This window comes from Rhipicephalus sanguineus, chromosome 1 (genome assembly GCF_013339695.2).
Source record: "Rhipicephalus sanguineus isolate Rsan-2018 chromosome 1, BIME_Rsan_1.4, whole genome shotgun sequence".
Taxonomy (NCBI): domain Eukaryota; kingdom Metazoa; phylum Arthropoda; class Arachnida; order Ixodida; family Ixodidae; genus Rhipicephalus; species Rhipicephalus sanguineus.
In genome coordinates this window covers 127,667,245-127,685,912 of record NC_051176.1, presented here as the reverse complement: position 1 = coordinate 127,685,912, position 18,668 = coordinate 127,667,245, and the positions used below count along the sequence as shown (strand labels likewise).

Genomic DNA, 18,668 nt, shown 5'->3' with positions numbered 1-18,668 from the left:
AGCGGAGGACGCATGCGCACTCGCACCCCCGCTCCGCTTAGCTGCTGAGCGGAGCGTAAAAACGTCAAACTAAAATACTCTAATAACACGAACCGTTTCTGGCCCAGCGCTGCGTTTGACGGTAGATGGCGCACCGCTAGGTGGCGCGGAGAGGCAGCGTGGCACTGGCTCGCGTGGTCCGTAAACTTCTGTGGTTGACTGTACCTGAAGTATTCGTGTTGGGTGAAGTGCAGCAATAATTTATTGTTTACGGAGCGCAGTTGAACACCCCTCTCCCCCCCTACATTTACCCCTATGTTTTGTTTGTTTCATTTTGCCTCTGGGCGAATGGCGCATGCACGTTAGACGTCGCAAAGCTCGAAAAAAAGATATAGTTGAAGAAATAAAAACTTACTGATAAAAAAACTCAGACTCTGCAAAAAAAAATAACAATTGTCTAATGTTAAGGAAAATAGGCAACAGTCGGAACTCTAATCGCTTCGACACGGTTAATTTTAAGCACTCGCTTTTCTTTGTTATACACAATAATAATGAGCACTAACAGACAATGATGCCAAGGAAAGTATAGGGGATGTCTTTAGTAGTAAATGTAAGGTAAGTGTGAAGAAAGAAAAGTGGATAGCTTGCCGCGAGCAGGGACCGAACCTGCGACCTTCTAATAACGCGTCCGATGCTCTACCAACTGAGCTACCGCGGCGGCCATCCCCCCGTCCACTTTATAGGGTATATATGTAGTACATTTTAAACGTGGGATCGTCAGTCAGCGCCGCCAGTAGCCATGACGGGGAGTGTGGAACACTCTTTTTTTCTGCCTGTTGGCGTCACGTAGCTCAGTTGGTAGAGCATCGGACGCGTTATTCGAAGGTCGCAGGTTCGGTCCCTGGCCGCGGCAAGCTATCTTTTCGTCCACTTTTCTTTCTTCACATTTACCTTACATTTACTACTAAAGACATCCCCTATACTTTCCTTGGCATCACTGTCTGTTAGTGCTCATTAATATTCGACACGGTTGTTTTTTATTAATAGCCTACTCGATGATCTTTAACTAACCAACGTGAAGCGTGTACGCAAGTATCGTCACCTCCGCGTGGCAGCTACATAGTAACTCCTCCGATTCATCCCGTCATTAAACACGCGCCTGTCGTGTTTCGCGCTGGGAAGCCGTACGCGCACACTATCGGGTTACGTGCGCAGGCACATGCGAGAGTGTGTGTATCGTAGTGTATGTCTAGGCTGACTGACCGGGCGTGTTTCTTTCCTGTCCCTCCGCTGTCGGTCCCTCATCCTTCCCTTCCTCTTAATTTCAGCCATCGCCTCCCTCGTGGCGCTCGTCTCTGCAGCAACCGTTGTGATTTATGGATTCTGGCTCCGCGCGCGTGCGTATATGCGGCTAAAGGGTGAAGAGTGTGGGAGATGCGTGTGTACGCACGTTGGCGGCGGGTCGCAATCAATATCAGCCCGTTGTTTCCACCCCCTCCCCCCTTTCTGGCGCCTGTGCAAGCTTCTGCGAGTCTTTGTTGCAGCTGCTGTGAGGAAACTGTGCGCGTGCAGCCAATCGGCGGCCCGGTCTCCTCCTCCATTGCCCCGGTCCCGACTCGCGCCATTGGTAGATATGCGCGCTCCTCTGACGAGCCCAGAAAGAGTACGCTCTTTTTTACCTCTTTTCCTGTTGCGCAAAAGCGGCTGTGTGGAAAAGACTGCACTGCATTCCGCTATGCGAGCCTGTACGGTAACGACGTATGCGCGCTCGTCATGTATATATGGATACGCAGTTCGGCATTCGGAAGTGCACGGCGCCGGTGTTTCGTTTCTGCTCATACCTTTTGATTTCGCGAGAAAACGCTATTTCGTGCGCGGAGGCCTGTATAGTTTGTTTCCGCTGTAGGCAGCGGCGTTGAACCAAAGCGACACGCGATGTAGTGCGCCTTTCGCTTGCGAACGTGAAAATCCCCCGTAGACTGTTCTTCCAATGTTTGTGACACCTTGTTGCACTCTGATAAGGTGCCTAATTACCAATAAATCATGAAGTCGGGATTTGCTAGTTTAAAGCTTCGTAGTGAGCTACATCGGCATTCTCTCTCTGTCTATATATATAATGTGTGTGTGTTGAGGAACACGTACTATGCCCGGTGACAATGGTCCCTTTCCACAATTGTGTCGCCACAATATTTTACGATGCTTCACCGTATACCACTACTATATTGCGGCTAAGACCTACGAGAATCGGTCATTACGCGCCACATATTGGAACTTTACCTCACGCGCACTCAACGTATGTCTCGATTTGAAGCGAACCGGGTTAGGCCTATACACATAACTTGCTTGGGCATAAGTGCACGCGCTGTCTCTCACTCATCAATTTATTTCGAGTCTTGCCGAGGCGATAGAGGCTCAAGGCTGGAATCCCCTGTGGGAGGCCGCTGCCTCTTTCACTTCGCAAGTACGATACAAAAAAAGCATAAGGATAATGTCTAGACCTACACATTTGACTATGTAAGAAGACTGTTATCTTGTAGAGAGGAGTGTGTTCAGTGTACCAAAAATATGAATCGTCTCTCTAAGTTTAACTTGGTTCATGTTACATGCATATAAATCTTACTTTGTTCATGTTACATGTATATAAACTAAAGTTTAATCCGTAATGGTAGCACCACAGTGAAAAACGTTATGTGAAAGCGGTGACAAGGCAACCCGCGTCGATTATATCGTCTCGATGTCATAAAACAGACTGCAGACATTTAGTTTTTTTCTTCCCCTTCTGCATCGGCGAGAAGACTGCTCATGGCAGCACTGCTGTTCCTTTACATTCTGCTTTTCAACGACGCCGCGCTCATGTAACTTCTGGGGCTCAACTTCACTTTCATAGTATACCATTGTGTACGGACAGGCTTTCAGGGCTGCATGGGCCTTTAGGTTTACACTTGCTGATTGAAATGCCGGGCGCGCGTAGCGCGGTGCTCGTATATGTGCTATACCATGGGTTATACGCTAAGTCGTGTTGTTTTCCGGGGCACTTTTTTTCTCTGTCAATTGAATTTCATCGGGTGCCCCTCCAATGCTGTTATACGCCGTATCGACGAAATACACCGCGACACGGTATTGCGTGGGTGTGTGACGATATTGTGGCCAGCGTCTCACCCTCCCCCTTGTTCTCTCATAAGCGTCGAGCGGTCGTTTGTGCGTGGTCGCTCCTGTGCCGCTTTCTTAGCTTGGTCGTAAAAAGCGCCGAGAACGGGAACAATCGGGAATCGAGTTTCGGGCCAAGCTTACTTTGCTTTGTTTTCGTCGTCCTCTTATATTTGATTTTATTTGTTCGCCTCTCGCGCTCGGGTGTCTCTTGGCGAAGTTTTCGTTGACGCCGGCGTGCCAACTGGGTCGTAAACGCCGCACACACTGGCCTTTGCCGCGAGGAACCACTTGGCAGCGCTGTGAAGTTTCTCCGCCGCGAATCTCCCGAAATCGCAGGTATATATAACTCGCTAGTCTCATTCTGTTCCGAATCGTTTTCTTTCTTTTTTTCATCTCCTTTTTTCTTCCGTTTCCTTCTCGTTCTGCCTTGATAACGCTTTAAATCGAAATTTACGCTTGGCGCCACCCTGAGAGTTTTATTTTTTTTTAACCTCTAGAATCGGTAGAGTTCTAATCGTATACATTACTTGAACCGTTGAGTTTTTACAACTCGGCTTAGTGCAGCGACGTATTGCAGTTTCGCGTCAGTCCTGTTTCTTCGGCGTGATTGCGGTGCGTATACAGGATGAGAGAGCGAAAAAAAAAAAAAGTGGTGTGTACGCTCTATTGGTCCTGATAGCGAGGGATATAATGGAAAAACCCGAGCGTTGAAGGCAGGGGGTACTTCTATCCTCCCCTTTATTACTATTGCATCCTCTACTACTACTGTCACCAAAAGTACACCGATGCCGTTACACTTCTTTTCATAGTGCTACTGCCTCTTTTTTTTTTTTTTGTATCCTGCATGCTTCTTTTTTCTTCTGTTATTCGTTTTACAGCAGAGTTGTCATGGTCGAGGTTTGCTGTTTCGTAGATAGAAAGTTATCATCATGATGAACTGGCTCGCGCTCTTTTCGTCCTCTTCTTCATCGTCGTCCTCTTCTTCCTCTTCTGCTTCGCTCCCAGAACACGTGCGCCGATTTTACCGGCGTGTAGTGCGATAACTCTGATGGGCGAGAGAACGAGCACAGAGAGGGAGAAAGAAAGAGAGAAATTCTTGGCGAAAAAAAATTTCTTGGTGAGGCGGGATTCGAACCCGCACACCCACGATCGGATCCGAAGGCGAGCGTCCTAACCACTCGGCTATCCAGGCACGCTAGCAGCACATTAGTATAGCACGGTGGTGGTAAAGGGAATTGAGGGTGAGGAGGGGAGAACGAGTAAAGAGAGAGAGAGACGAAAGAGAAACAGATAAAAAGAAAGGGTAGGAAGAGAGAAAATGATAGAAGGCGAGAGAACGACTACAGAGAGGTAGAGAGACAGAGAAATTGATTTGAAGACGCAGACACGCAAAAAAAAAGATAGAAAGAAAAAGAGCCAGCGTAGCCATGCACAGTATAGTATAGCAGGGGGTGGGAAAGAGAGGTGAGAGGGTAAAAGCGTAGACAAGCTAGAACCTTGCGCGACTTGGTGCAAGCTGCGCTAATCTTTTTAGTTCTGCTCCTGTTACATTTATTGGGCGACTCCTGATATCGACTGGATCGGTTTCCTTAGCGCGCACCTAAATATACACGGGCGTTTTTTGCATTTTGCCGCTATCGAAATGCGACTGCCGAGGCGGGGATCGAACCCGCAAGCTCTTCTCTGCTCTTCACCATTACTTCGCTTCGGCGTCTACTGCGGAGCTCATTATTATACTTATTTTTTATTACTGCTTTTCTTTCCTTTTTTTTTTTTCCTGCCTTCATTACCGCTGTTCGTGTAACAGAACGCTTGCTGTAGTGTTGATTCTTTCGTCCTTTGTGTTCATGACATCTGCTTAGAATGTCTGTCGGTCATTTCTTACTTCCCCGAGAAAATTACTTCCCTTACAGACTGCCTAAGTCTACGAAAGTGATATTTGTACTACACGAATGTGGTCGCTGGTAATGTTTCGGACCTGTATGCTTAGACACCAGCCTCAATCTGCGGATTATGTCGCCGTCTTAAAGAAGTGTCTTGGTCACTGTTCTAAGAATTATCGGCGAGAGGTTACGGTGAGGCGGCACCGCATACACCGACGGTGATTTCACGTAGTGATGTCGGCGGTCGAAAAGGAAAATGCTAAAATATTGGCAACTATAGCGCGCAGTCAGATGTCATGCTTTCTTCATCGCTTGTGTGCATGGTCAAGTCGTTGAAATTCGCGAGAACGTGGCTCCTAAAGTGACTCGTCGAAATTTCTTCTGGTGCGCTTGTGTCGGGTGCTAATCGGTGCACTGGGACATCGCCATATACTAGCGCAGTGTTTTCCTTTCCGTTGCACCTCTACAGTGACGTTGTATATGGCTAGGCTCTGGCGGATCGCGCCCGCGGTCAAAACGACACGTAGAACAATTTTAGCGAGGAGGCGGGTGCCCCTCGCCAAACACTATATTTACCTTGGTATTATGCTCTGTTCTTTTCGTTTTTAGTTATCTTTTATTATTATTTTATCTGTCGTGCACATTTTGCGTGAACTTTTCTCTGTCCGTCACACTCGGGCCTTTTAACTTCTGCATTCTTACTTCATTGGCATTGCTTTTACATGTGTCGCTTACGACGGCTTGCATCATTTCAGTGCTTCTAAAGATCCCACGCATCCCTTTTATAAGCAGAGATGGGGACGATAAGTGATGCTTCAGTCGAGGCTAAAAGCGAAACAAGGGCTCCGAAGCGACTGCGGAGCCGGGATGCAGGATCATCCGTTTCTGCAGCCTCGTGTCTCTTCCGAAAGCGTTGCCCCCTGCATGTTTACCTGCTGCCACTGTTCTCTTCAGTCCTTCTGTAGAATGATTTCCAGGTCGCGCGACACCGACTTGCTGCTGTTACTGCTTCGCGTTCATTGTATACGGGCTTCACCGAGCGGCGGTGGCGCTGCATAAAATGGTAGCGCAGCCTTTGACGACGACGATGCGGGAGAACGGAACAAAAGGTATAGGAACCGAGCAGCCGCAGGTGTTATAAATGAAACGCTTTTTTTCCTCAAATGGGAGCCGAAGAAGAAAGGGACGGTGGGTGAAGTAGCCCCCCACTTCCTTTCCCGTAACGACGGCGGTGCGCGCGTCCCGCTTCGGAGGAGCTGTCTCTGAGCGCGACGCTGCATCGATCAGAGTCGCGCCTGACGGATGTAGCGTTACCTGGATCCCGACACCCGGGCTCCGAGGCAAATGATTTCCGCCCCCTGGCTTTTCGGGAGCGCCGCCGCCGACCGCGCCGCGTCGCGCGTGAGGAAAAACAGAAAAAAAAAGACACCGGCGCGCGCCCATTGTCTCAGAAATCGCGGCACGGCCTTACGTCGAGAGGCCAAGTTGTGTGTACCCGCGCGCTGCTCCTCCGGTGTTTGGTGCGCGTGCTCGGGACCGGTGCAATACGTTCGCGTGCATGTATGTCTATCGCCTTTACACGGGACTTTGTGTTCAGGTACATGTGCAGACGCCCGACCGAGATTCTCTCCTTGAGAAGCGCACTCTTCGGCTGTCGCTCGCTCGCGGTGGCGAACTCACCCGTGACAGGCTGCGCTGTCACTTTCAGCGACACGAGTCTATAGACCACCGGTAGCCGAAGGCAGCGGCAGCTGAGCACTTCCTTTAGGCCATTCCAGAAGATAGTTGAGACCGGTGTTTGTTTTCTTTTTCGTATTGCTTTAGTCGGTCGTTGTCAGTGTACTTCATTTAATATATAAGGTAGTCAAGTGATTTAACGTTCGTCCCTCTCTATCTTTTTTTCTTCTTTTTAACCAGAACTCTTACCAAATGATTGCCGTCCCAACGCGTCATTTTTCCCAGAAAGGTTCCTATAGTGCGATCTATTCCGTAAGGGAAGATATACATGCTTGTCTAAGGTTTGACTGTAGTCGATGTTATTCTGTACTACATTCGCGGTGGTACAGAGAGCACCCATTTCAGAGTTGTTCTGTTCTCTATATCTCTTTTTATCCTTTTTTCCCCTTATCCTGTTCTGCAATACCTTGTGATTTATGCCGACGCCAAGGAATACTGATGCATGGTACCGTTGTGCTCAAGGCTAATGTCCGTTGCTATCAATTGAAATTTGGGCCATCAGCGGTAAGGAATTTACACTGGTGCAACCGACCTACCAACAAACACCAGATGACCTTGTAACCCCGGTATAGTCATGAAAATCAATTTTCTTTCTTCACGACCTTCGTTTAGTTCGTGGGGTGTGTTTATTCCGTAAAACGCATTTTTGAGAGTAGACGGGATGGATAGTAATATTTCCACACGTTACTCTCACGGTCATAGCGAAGCTACAGATCACGGGATCAATTTCAATGCCGTAAATGAGACTAAGAGAAAAACTGCCTGCGACTCATAACAGCGCCTTAAAAGTGCGTTCGCATGCATTATTCACCTTTGGCCGCGTGTTGCGAAGTACGCTGCATGCACTCTCCAGTGATGTCATCGCGCAGCGGTAAGTAAGTGTAGCGCTTGCAGAGTGCTCTCCTTAGGGGCCGTAATCGTCGCTGTGCCCTTGTACCGGTGATGAACGAGCGCGCATGGGGACCCTATTTATCGGTGAGCAGGGGAGTCACGTGATGCGCGACTGATGCGACTGGTGCGCTCGGAGGGTGAATGGAGAGGTGGCGGCAGTACGCAGTCTTGTCTAGCGGTGCATGTGCAAAATGCAAATGGCCTCTATGGGTCGGACACCCCGGGTTCTTTCTGCGGCACTGTTTTGCGTCCCCACACATGAGGACGGCCATCCGACGGTTTGGGCTACTTCATCCACCTTTATTTGGTGGCTTGTTGACAATCACCACGCCGACATTTGCCTGCAGGACCCTTAACGCTTGCGGCTCTTTTTCTGTTCCTCACTGTTATTACGTCAAGTGCGGAGCGACCCTATAAAGAATGGCGCGGTCGCGAAGAGAGCAGGAGGACCTGCGTTGTTGACCTTCAGTATGCGGACATGCGGCTTGCAACTTTCCCTCGGAAAGTCATGGTTTGCGACTTTGTTGAAGAGCTGAAGCAAGCACCCCATGTTTGAATCGCGCCAGTTCGATTGGGTCAGAGAAGAACGTGGAAGCACCATTTTTGCCACAGTTTTTACTCGTGTGCACAACAAGGGAAATGCGCGAGCGAGGCACTGGTGGTGGTGGGGAGTAAGTAAGCCTTGCCGATTCACTCGATTCACCAGATCCCCAGGAGCTAATTTCGCGCTGCTGAGCAGCGAAGGAATGACGGGTGCACGAGCTCCCGATTGTGGCCCGATTGTTCCAGCACACATCGCTACTCGGGAGGCCCTAACGGAAGGGCAAACATCGGAGAGGCTAGAAACCGCGGAGCCGTGCGAAGGGCAATCTGCGCACGAACTGGGCCGGCCCGCTTTAGAGCGCGTATATATGCCAGCCTAGCAGCAGCAGCAGTGCCGCGGAGATACCTCGGTTCCAAACAAACCTCCCGCGGCAACGGCTGATAACGCGGAGCCTTGTTTCCCTCTTGGAGCAAATCTTCGCCGTCGCCGCGTGGCTGGGCTGCCTTCTGCGATGCAAGGATGTTGGGGGGTTTGGGAGCTCGGCGCGGGCGTATTTCTTCGAGCGTGTCGCCTTGATAATGGCACGCGCACGGCCGCCGCGTGGCTTCTGCGTGCGACTCCATCTGCCGCCGCGTTGGATGGAGTCGATTCGCTAATGCGCGTTCCCAACCCCTCCTCCACCCTTCATCCCTGGGCGCTTGAATTTGAGAAGAATTTGATGAAGCGCATTTTCTTTTCTCCCTCTCAGCCAAGTCTGTTTTGCTGGCAACGCGTTCTCCTATTACGCGGATCTTTTGTTAAATGCAGTCCCCGGTTTTCTTCTTTACCTGTTCGTAGAAGTGCGCGCACCTGTCTTGCCCGATTTCGCGCGAGCTGCCGAGGCCCCCCCGCCTGTCGCTGTGATTAGGGGCTGGCCAGCGGGTAAATGGGATTGGCGCCTGCGCGCACCTGCTTGCGGTTTGGGCCCTTCACGTGAGCCGTTTAAGGTGGCGCAGAAGCAGTGCCTGTCTGTGCAGCCTTTGTTTTGTTTTTCCCGCTGAAACTGCGTTCTTGGGTTTCATTTCGCTCTTTGCGTGTGTGGGACTGAATATGATGTCTGTTCAGAGTCCGTGTTGCTGGCTTCCGGTTACGCCTTTGCGAACACAAGGAGCGATAAAAAAACGTCGCTGGTCATCAGCCTGCTTCTGAACGAACGGATGGTACGACGGTGGCGCAGTTGCGCGGGGAGAAACGGAGGTGTCTCTCATAAATGTTGTTGTTAGACGGTGTATTGTGAAGCACCGTGCGAGCTTAAGTCGCCGCTTGGTAACTTGCCAACTGTTGCGTTATTGACAGCTAGCATATGTGTTTTAAACCTCAGGCGTAACTTTTATTTCATGTTTTTTTTTTTTTTTCCTATATCGACGCGGTCCAGCTTACGAGCTTTCTTGCTATACTGAGCGGTGGATATGCATCGTGTGCCGCGTGAAGTGCACGTTTGTTGACATCTTATATAGCGACCGAGTGTTGGTTCGCTTCTATCCTCTCTTGCATTTAATGCAATTTACATTTCATGAGTTCAATTTATTTCGACTGTGCTTCAATCTCCTGTAGGTCTCGCTTGACCTTCGCGTTCCATACGTCTGCGCGTGTCACTTACGTTTGTGGCTTCCACTCTTTCTGTCTCCTTTCTAACAACCCAAAGTGTTTCGCCAAATGCTTTCCCGGTGTGCTTTACCAAACCAAAGGGTTGGTAACGCACATTGGTCGATATGGGACCAACGCACGGAGGAATTCAATGAGCCTCCTGCTTTCTTTTTTCCTTTAACTTTTGGCGTGTTGCTATCCTTTTCTGTGTTAACAGCCGGTGTGATTCTAAGTACTGACGGGAAAAACGCATTCCTGACGCATTCGCACAAGTTGATGCGCGAAGTATAAGTGTTGGTACGAGCAGCAAAAGTGCGTGATAGGTGCGACAGCTCTGTGCTAGTTAGCTCGGACACGTATACGTGTCGAAATTGGCTGTTTATGGGATTGTGGATCCATACAGCTCAGGAGAACCAACACTGTTCCGTATTCACATTAACGTAGACGGCAGAAGGCGGTTATAGAAATCGGGTCCTGACAGCGTAAACTGTTGACATCGCTGGCGGCTTCACGCTCGACAGCTGGCTTTCGCGATCACTCTTGCACATGGAAAAGGTGCCCGCGTCACCGAAGTTGACGCCGGTGCCTTTTCATATTTGAAGACACTCGTTGCAGCGCTGTGTGTGTTTCATCTCTTCTTAGTCTTCGTTTTCTTCTGTGCGCTGATTTTCTTCAAATATGAATACGCACCAACTCGCCCAACTTGCTATCTTGTTACGGTACCTTTTGGGCCCACTTCATCGAGGTTTGAATCCCTGAAGAACCCTTCCATGAACACATGATGAAACCTTTTTATTGCAACACTGAGCATAGGCTGGCATGGGGTAACTTGCAAGAGTACATGCATGCATGCGATGCACTGGGAAGGCTGCACAACGCGTAAAGCCGGCGCGTGCCATAGAGGTGCTGGGTTCGTCCCCCCTCTCCCTCTTTAGGGGCCGTACGCGTTCTCATGCTGGATTTTGCTCAATATTGCAGCCCAAGACTGAAAACGGAATTCCTTTCTTTTTGTTGGTGTTATCGTAAAAGCTATCGTATCTTTTCTTTTTTTCGTTTTTTTTTTGTGTGTGTGTGGAGATTCTTCATGGACTTTTGAGGGGATTCACTTCTTTGTGAATCCGTTCACAAATACGCCTCACTTTACATAGACCTTAACGCTATAGGGAATGAATCGCATTGCTGCTGCAAATCCAAAGAAAAGAAAGAAAGCTCATTCGGCATTCCCTGCGCACAGCCATTCGCAGACTTTTGGGGAACGACTCGAGCTATTATCTATTCTAATAGTGTTCGGTGTGGGTCTTGACGCCCCCCGAGTGACCTCGACTGTGTTACTATAAGGCAGGTCGTCCGTCTATCCCACTCACGCGAACAGTTGGAACCAGTCGAAAACGCATTTAACCCAGCAGGATAAGCTTCCGCTAAATCGTACCCTTATGAAGAGAGGTAAAATGGAAGTTTGACATCATTAAGCTTTGTTACCGAGCTTTTGAATTATGCAATTACCTATAGTTAACTTATGAGCGACGGACCGTTTACGCATACCTCGCTCGCTGTAGTCCTAGCCGTTAGTCGTAAGCTCACTCGCTTCATGCTCGCCCGAGGGTGGGGCACCGCTCGTATGGTTGTCTGCTCATAGTCCGGTGACATCTATAGTTGCGCTCTTCGGCAACTCAGCGCCCGTTTGCGTTTACTCCACGATTGTTCGTAAGACCAAATCTGATCCATTGGCATTCGAAGTGCACTCGCGAACGAAAAAGCTTGGTGAGTGCGGTTTCGTTTCCCTGGGTGAAATTGGCAGAAGTACTTCCTGCTGCAAAAACAAGGCAGCGTCGACATATTTGCGTGTATGGAAACGGTTATGAACTCATCGGATTGCGGGCTTCAGGCCTTTCTCGTAGTGTCAGTCGTCTTGCTGTTTCGAGTTAAAATTAATTAGCGTTATTTGCGTTGTTAGTTTAATTGGTACATTGAGCCATCATTAATTGTATGTCCTTGTGATAAAAACGGTCTTTTAGAAATACCTCAATTATTGCATCTTCCTTATAAGAAACGTCGAACGCATTTTTCTGAAACTCGCTGCGGACCGCTGGGTGGTGTCCTGATATTAACCGGTTGATAATAGAAGTGATCCTTGTTTGAATCAGTGCATTGCGCTAAGTTATGACCTAAATTAGAATGCTGACGCTGACCCTCGTTTTTTCCCTATCGTTACAGGTACACCCTCCGGGGCAAAGTTCGTGACGACTGGGGCAAGGTACAGCTGACGTTCGAGCTGGAGGTGGTTCAAGTGCAGCAGCCCGAATTGCTGGGCATTCGGCGCAAGCGGCTCACCGGCGACGCCTGGCATTACAAGCGGGTCTGCGAGGAAGTGCTCAAGATCAGGGCGGCTTGAGCGGAAACGCGTCTCGTGTTACTGCGGGCCACCGTCTACGTCACGCTTCCCTCGTTGGCATCCATCGGCTTTGATTTTTTTTTGGTCAACTCGCTTTGCCTTTGTGGCTTTCTCCATTTGCACACTATCTGCACTTCCTTTCGGTGGAGATGCCGCACTGGCCTTGCCTGGCTGGTTCCTAGTAAATAAAGCTGAAAGCCGGCATGCCGATCCACCACAACCTCTTCGCTGTTTCGCTCGAAACGAGCTGTCAATATATAGAGGGTTCAACAACTGGCGTGGTGTATCGCGGCAACCTGGCGGGGCAGGTAGAGCGTAAACTCACTGCCATTGTTATCCTTCTTCCATAAGGGGACCAATGCTCTATTCCATGCAAACGAGATACGAAGTAAAATATTCATATGTGATCTCATATCTACCTTAATAAGAAGTTGACAGTGTTCGTGCCTTCTCGGTCGCGTTTGAATATTTCCAGTTTGCGTTTCGATTGCCTGTGACTGTCTGATTAAAGATGTGTTTCGATAGTTGCACCGACAGATGCAGTTCGCCACTTGTGTTGCGTGCATGATTACGTGCATCGGTGGTCAGGTGTGCAGTTAAACCGGGAAACCGAGTTTCGCCTACAGCTCAGTGGGAGGAGCGTGCCACGTCACGAATGGATTCCAAAATATGTAATTTAGCGAGTGCGGCTGACGAGAAAATTGCTCGCACAGTTTCTCATTTAGTGGTGCGTGCTAGGCTAAATGCTACAAGTATACGTGAAGCGATATGCTTTAAAGCTCATATTTCTATGTATACATTTACTGTTTTTTCAACTGCAGCACTCTTTTTTTAGGCTTTTTACTGTATCGAATATTTACCGCGGACATGTTATATCTGTCATCACGACGCAAGATATTGTTAGTTTGTGCTTATTATTTATGTATTGCGAGAGAAAAAAAAAGAGAGATAACTTTGTTATTTCTCATGTATACTTTTTAGAGCCCATTGTATTTCTACCTCTGCCCCAAAGCAGCATATGTATTTTTTGTTGGAACTGTTAGTGCATGGGGATTCCGCTCGAGTTATTATTCGCCCGCCAGTGTTCATGTTTTCGACGTGAATTGATGCTATCAGCGTACAGTGTTCTAAGACGGCCATTTCACGTGCTGTCCTACGTTTCGTGTCAATCAACGTCTGTATGCGTATGTATGCATGCGGTTCCGTGTATATGCGTGTTTTGACCGAGTAAGAGGTGCGTTCTTTGTAATATATAAACTGTTGTTTTTGTAGCTTGCCTTCTAATGCGGCCTTGTATGCGCGGTGGCGTGGACGGGTCGAGATAATTGCTCTTGAGGGCGAATCGTGTCACTCGTTGCCTAATATTGTTAGCCTTATAGCCACGTTTCGTGTGTGACACGGTATCGCGGAAAGGCGCGGTGTGAATTAAAGCTGGTTTTTGAGGCCGTCCCTTCCTATCCTGCTTTGAGCCACTGAAAGCCAGTATGCATTTTTTTTTTAAGTTTTTACCTCGCTCATTTCTCTTATCGCCACTGTGCGAGTATTAATCCTAGTCTTAAAATATGAGACTCAATCTTGTTCTAGGAACTTTCTGCCAGCGTTCTTTTTTTATTTGAATAAACTTTTTTGTGTAATCTCTTTCGTTGCATGCGTCTTCATGAAATGGTGTGATGCCTAGCGTGCTCTAAATATGGCAGTAAATTTGGATCGCTCTGGTTATACTAGTAGCTGCCGGAGAGAAGGGATTTATGCGGGTGTTACACTTTTCGGGGCAGTAGTAACGCTGTCGAACCATTCCCGCACGTACACGGCATCACTGTGCCGATTATTTGGTGGGGATCCGTTAACTCCCCGTTAACAGCCTGAGTTAGCGCTAGCCGCCGCAATCATCAACGAGGCACCGCAAGATAAGCATCTGGAAGCGGACCAATCGGAGACGCCGGTACTTCCCTCCTCCACCGGTGACCCCTTTTCGCTTCGCGAGCTCGCCCAACACCGCAGCGGTGGTCGAGAGTTAAGAGCGTCTGTCTCCGATACGGAAGCGGTACCGGGTTCGATTCCTACAGGGCACCCACCGGTTTTTCTAACGGGGAGAAAGGTACCCGGCCTGGCGCTAGGTGGTGGACACATATCTCTCGCACGAGGCCTCTCCTGTCCGCTCACTTCTTTTCACTCCCTTTCCCACTTCCTCCAACGGCGTCACAGCACTGCTGCCAGGACGTCACGGGGTGGCGGGGAACGCGCGCTGATTTAACGGCGTGCTGGAGGAACTACATGGATTTGCGGTCGCAGTTAGTTTGATTCGGGAAGCATATTCATGTGATTTGCATTTACTGATGTGAGCAAATTCGTGTATTTTACACATAGCCACAGCCGTCGCTGGGAGAGGGGTGATCTAGAATAGAGAACTGAGCTAGTCTGCATGGATTCATGCTATAGAACTGTGCAGCGCTAAGAGCGTTTTCAGCAAGCAAAATGTTCATTTCTTCTCTTTCTCTCACTTTCTGTACCTTTCGATTGTGCTCTTGGAAGTTTACTCTCGGGCACCTCACTTGCCAGTCCTCTGTCTGCTCTCGCTCGTCTGCTCCCGACGTTAACCGTCGGGTGCATGTTCTTGTGGATTGGGACCACGTGTATGTTCTCCCTGTTTGCTTTGTGTATTAAGGCGAAAGCCTTAAATGCCTCGTTACGCTGCTCGTTGAACGAAACACAGCTGGCGAACGATGTGGCACAAGAACCCACGTGACCTACGTCGTTAATGGCGTCATGCCGTGGCGTCACAGATCGCATGAATTTGTGACGTCATTATGATGTCACATGATGACGTCGTCACGTGAGATCGTGGCTTGGTCAAAGGTGGGCCGACCTCAGAAATAGTACAACGCCAAGTGAAGTGCAGAAAGCTTCGGGGTAGGAACAGTGCAATCGACTGAGAACATCAAGGTGATTTAAGCGTTTCTCTCACACTGCGGCTTGCGTCTTGCAAGAAGTCTAGTCCCCGATTGTATAACGATACATTACCGAGTGTACAGCAGGCTTTCGTCTTTAAGCGTTAGGGTGTAACATGCTGCCGTACATTTTGATGCGTCTCCTCCCCGCATAATTGGGGTGTCGAAGGTGAAATGGCTGTAATAATGAGAGAAAACCAAGCGATCACTTCGGCTACGATCCGTACAAAGGGCACGGCCGTGGCAGAAGCGGCAGCCACAGCACTAGCCATCCGAACAGTTAAGGGCAAGAGACAATCTGTGCACGTTCTCACAGTTTCGGAAGAAGTTTGCCTCGCCGACTGTTTCTCTGGGGTGTCCCAACACCTCCTAAAATTCTTCAGGCCTGCGCCTCACGTGACATGACGTCAGCTACGTCATCACTCGCCGTCCGACCGGTCCTGCGGGGGCGCGCCGCTTCTGGCACTCCTCTCGCAGTGAAGCAGTTGTATCGCGATATCGTACGCGGTTACGCGAATAGTTATTCTCAGCAATATTGTTTTTTGTTTAATTGTTTTTTGTTTTTGTTTAAATTGTTTAAATCTGTGTTTTATGTACCTGAGAAAATTTTGACTCGCTGACTCGATGTCAGGTGACAAGTGAAACGAGGAGCAGACATTTCGGCAAGTACTGGGATGCGGCATGGCAAAAAAACCTGATCCCCTCAGAAATTTGTAGGCGTGTGGAGATATGGTATGCAGTATGCAAGCAACCACCATACTTTCGGAGGAATACTGCAACCGCTGTTTTCCAAGCAACGCCACTTGTTCTCGCAAGAACCGAATGATCCGTTTCTTACTGTCAATGGCATCTCGTTCAAGTTGCTCAAGAAGGCTAACGACTACGTCACAAAGACCTTCTGAGGAGCATTTTTCACCGAGGATGCTTTGAAGCTTACTTAAGATGGCAGACAGGACATTCACATTCCCAATGCTTCCTGGCACGACATAATCACCTATACGGCTTAATTTGGTACCATGAAAACATACACTGATACTCAGGTCGCTGAAAACAGTAACAGACGACCGCAACATCGGCATGCTCTCATCGACAATATTTAAAAACAGGGAACAGTTTGGGCGGTGAATTACAATCCACTCATTTGGCACAGGTGCGCTTTTCAAACATTCCATAAGCTCAAGAAGCGGAGAAAAACAACATTTCGCTTCTTCATCGCGATAAGTAGCCTCCGATTCTGCGATGGCACGAGCGAGGTCAGCCGCTTCTCGGCGCATTTTTTTCGTTTCCGGGCATTCTCTCGGAGAGGGGTCATCCTTCGACAAGTACGAAGGACATCCTGGGAACAGTGTGGGCACTGATCCTGAACGCAGGCGCGGTACTTTCAGTGAAACCTCTAGCACTCTTCCTGTCATAGGATCCGTGTAGGACGACTTGTTCTCGAGGCATGACTCGGTGAAATGCAATGCGCATACCTGCATACCAACAGCAGTCGCAGAGTGTCAGCGAACCTCGCAATGCGTCTAAACATTGCACAAGCGCATCGCGAACTGTTACAATGAGTATGATTTCACCATCAGTGTGATGCAATGGTGACATCCAGTTTGCTCTTACCTTGTTGTTTTCCGTCGGGAAGAAATCCTTTCTTGGAATAGCACTGAGCCACTTCTTCCTTTGCACTTCATCCTTGGGGAATGAAAATACTTGAACTTTCTTCCCCGTCTTGTAATTACTTGAACATGCCGGCACACAACACTTGTTGGGCATGTCAGAAGCTTCGTGCAATAAAATTCCGGATGCAAAATTCACTGCAAACACAACGCAAAGAAAATGGCTCGGCAGACTCGCGAAAAACACACGTGCAGCCCGGCCGTCACCACTGAAGCGAGAGGGAATTCGGGAATGCATGACGGGACCGGTCAGAAGGTGTTGGACCGGTAGGACGGCCGGTGGTGACGTCACGGCGGAGGGCGCAGGCCTGAAGAATTTTAGGAGGTGTTGGGTGTCCTCCCCTAGAGCGTCCGAAGTATACTAAAAACCTGTCTTCAAGAAGAACCCGGCATCAAATAGTGCTCCGCTCACGAAGGCGTACAGGGAAAGGAACGGGAGGACCACCTGGCTCGAGGACTAATTTTCCGAGCCGCACACAAACCGACCCGAGAGCAATAACCCACGCCTTTGGCTTTTATATCCTCGAGAGCCAAAGACGTGCCATACAGACAGTGGCGCCATCCAACCCTAAAATTACGCGCTGGCAGCCGAGGAAATGGGGACGCGTACAAACGAACACCTATCCCAACATACACACATTCAGCAAAATACGCCCGACCCAACACGATGTCGGCTGCCCTTGGTGCCGTGACCAGGGTTGCCAATGGTGGCGACTTTTCGCCAAATTGGCGAATTTGAGAGGCCCGTGGCGACCTAAAATTATGAATGGCGACATGGCGAATTTTTGGCGATTTTCGGCTTAGGTCTCCACCGAGTTTTGAATCCTAAGCTCAGTGTCCTCCCAACGAATGAGCGGCAACATTCTCAGTATTTTTCTTGGTTTTAGACCCACGAGTAGAATGTGTACATTAGGCGTCATTCGGTATGTCCGTCCTGTAACTCGTGTGTACCTCCTCAATTCATCTAGAGAGATAATAAAACGTTTATTTGATGTTCTGTGAAAATAAGATCAGTGAGTGGGATCCTTAGTTCGGGATGCCATCTAGATGCAGGAGGTACTAGAACGTCCCCCAGCGACATTCTAGCAAAATGTAAGTCAGCAGACTGCCTTGCAAACCGCGAGGGGGCAGTGATTGACTATAGGTTTATGGCTTTAGGTGCTTTAAGCTTATCTGAAGTTTCGCATCTGAAGGGGCAAGACGACGGTTGGCCGCGTGTTCCGACCATTTGTTCCGCCAAAGCTCCAACTGCTCTGAATAGCTTGGCGACATTTTTTTTTCTTGCAGTACCCCCAGTTCAGCTCGCAAGGACTGTTTGGGAATAGCGAAGAGAGGCGGATACGCGGCTATTTCTGCAATAAAAATTATTTATTGAGGCATTTTTCACTGTTCTCGGTGAGCGTGTGCAATAAAAACAATTGCTATATAACATTTTACATTGTTATACAGCAATAACGCATCGGATTGACGCGTGTAGATGTAAGTAACTATAAGAAAGGGTCGGTGATGTCCGGTATCATATTAGTTCACACTGAAAAGGTGTAAGACTCACTAATGATCGGTTCCTGTAAGAATTCTGTCGTGTTACCTTCAATAAACCTTTTAATCCTTTTAATTCATATAAGGGCACATAAAGCTGTCTACAAATAATGCTTTCACGGTTTTCGCCCAAGGTTTATACCACACTTTTAGCTTTGAAACGAGAGGACAGGGATGGAAGGATATCATGAGCGTTCCGTTCATTCACCCTTGCGCCATCACGCACATCTTGCGGCTAGTCGGAGAAGCAGCACCGTATACACTCCCATGGTGAAGCGGGCGATACGACTGGGATCGAGAAACGTCAATATA

At 48.8% G+C, this 18,668-nt stretch overlaps 1 protein-coding gene and 1 long non-coding RNA gene across 2 annotated transcripts in view; one reads left to right on the top strand and one right to left on the bottom strand.

Annotated features, from left to right (window-relative positions):
- The window catches only part of LOC119397588 (maternal embryonic leucine zipper kinase), a 154,563-nt gene extending 140,734 nt beyond the window's left edge, over positions 1-13,829 (top strand). Inside the window, exon 15 of the mRNA XM_037665016.2 lies at positions 12,025-13,829. Within this exon, the coding sequence (XP_037520944.1) occupies positions 12,025-12,202 (178 nt within the window). The 3' untranslated portion in view covers positions 12,203-13,829. The remainder of the gene's footprint in view (positions 1-12,024) is intronic.
- Positions 13,830-16,194: 2,365 nt separating this feature from the next.
- Positions 16,195-17,134, bottom strand: LOC125757004 (uncharacterized). The gene is made up of 2 exons (XR_007414991.1): positions 16,762-17,134; positions 16,195-16,622 (listed from the first exon to the last, which is right to left on the bottom strand). It is a non-coding gene; the product is annotated as an uncharacterized LOC125757004 (long non-coding RNA).
- Positions 17,135-18,668: the final 1,534 nt, after the last annotated feature.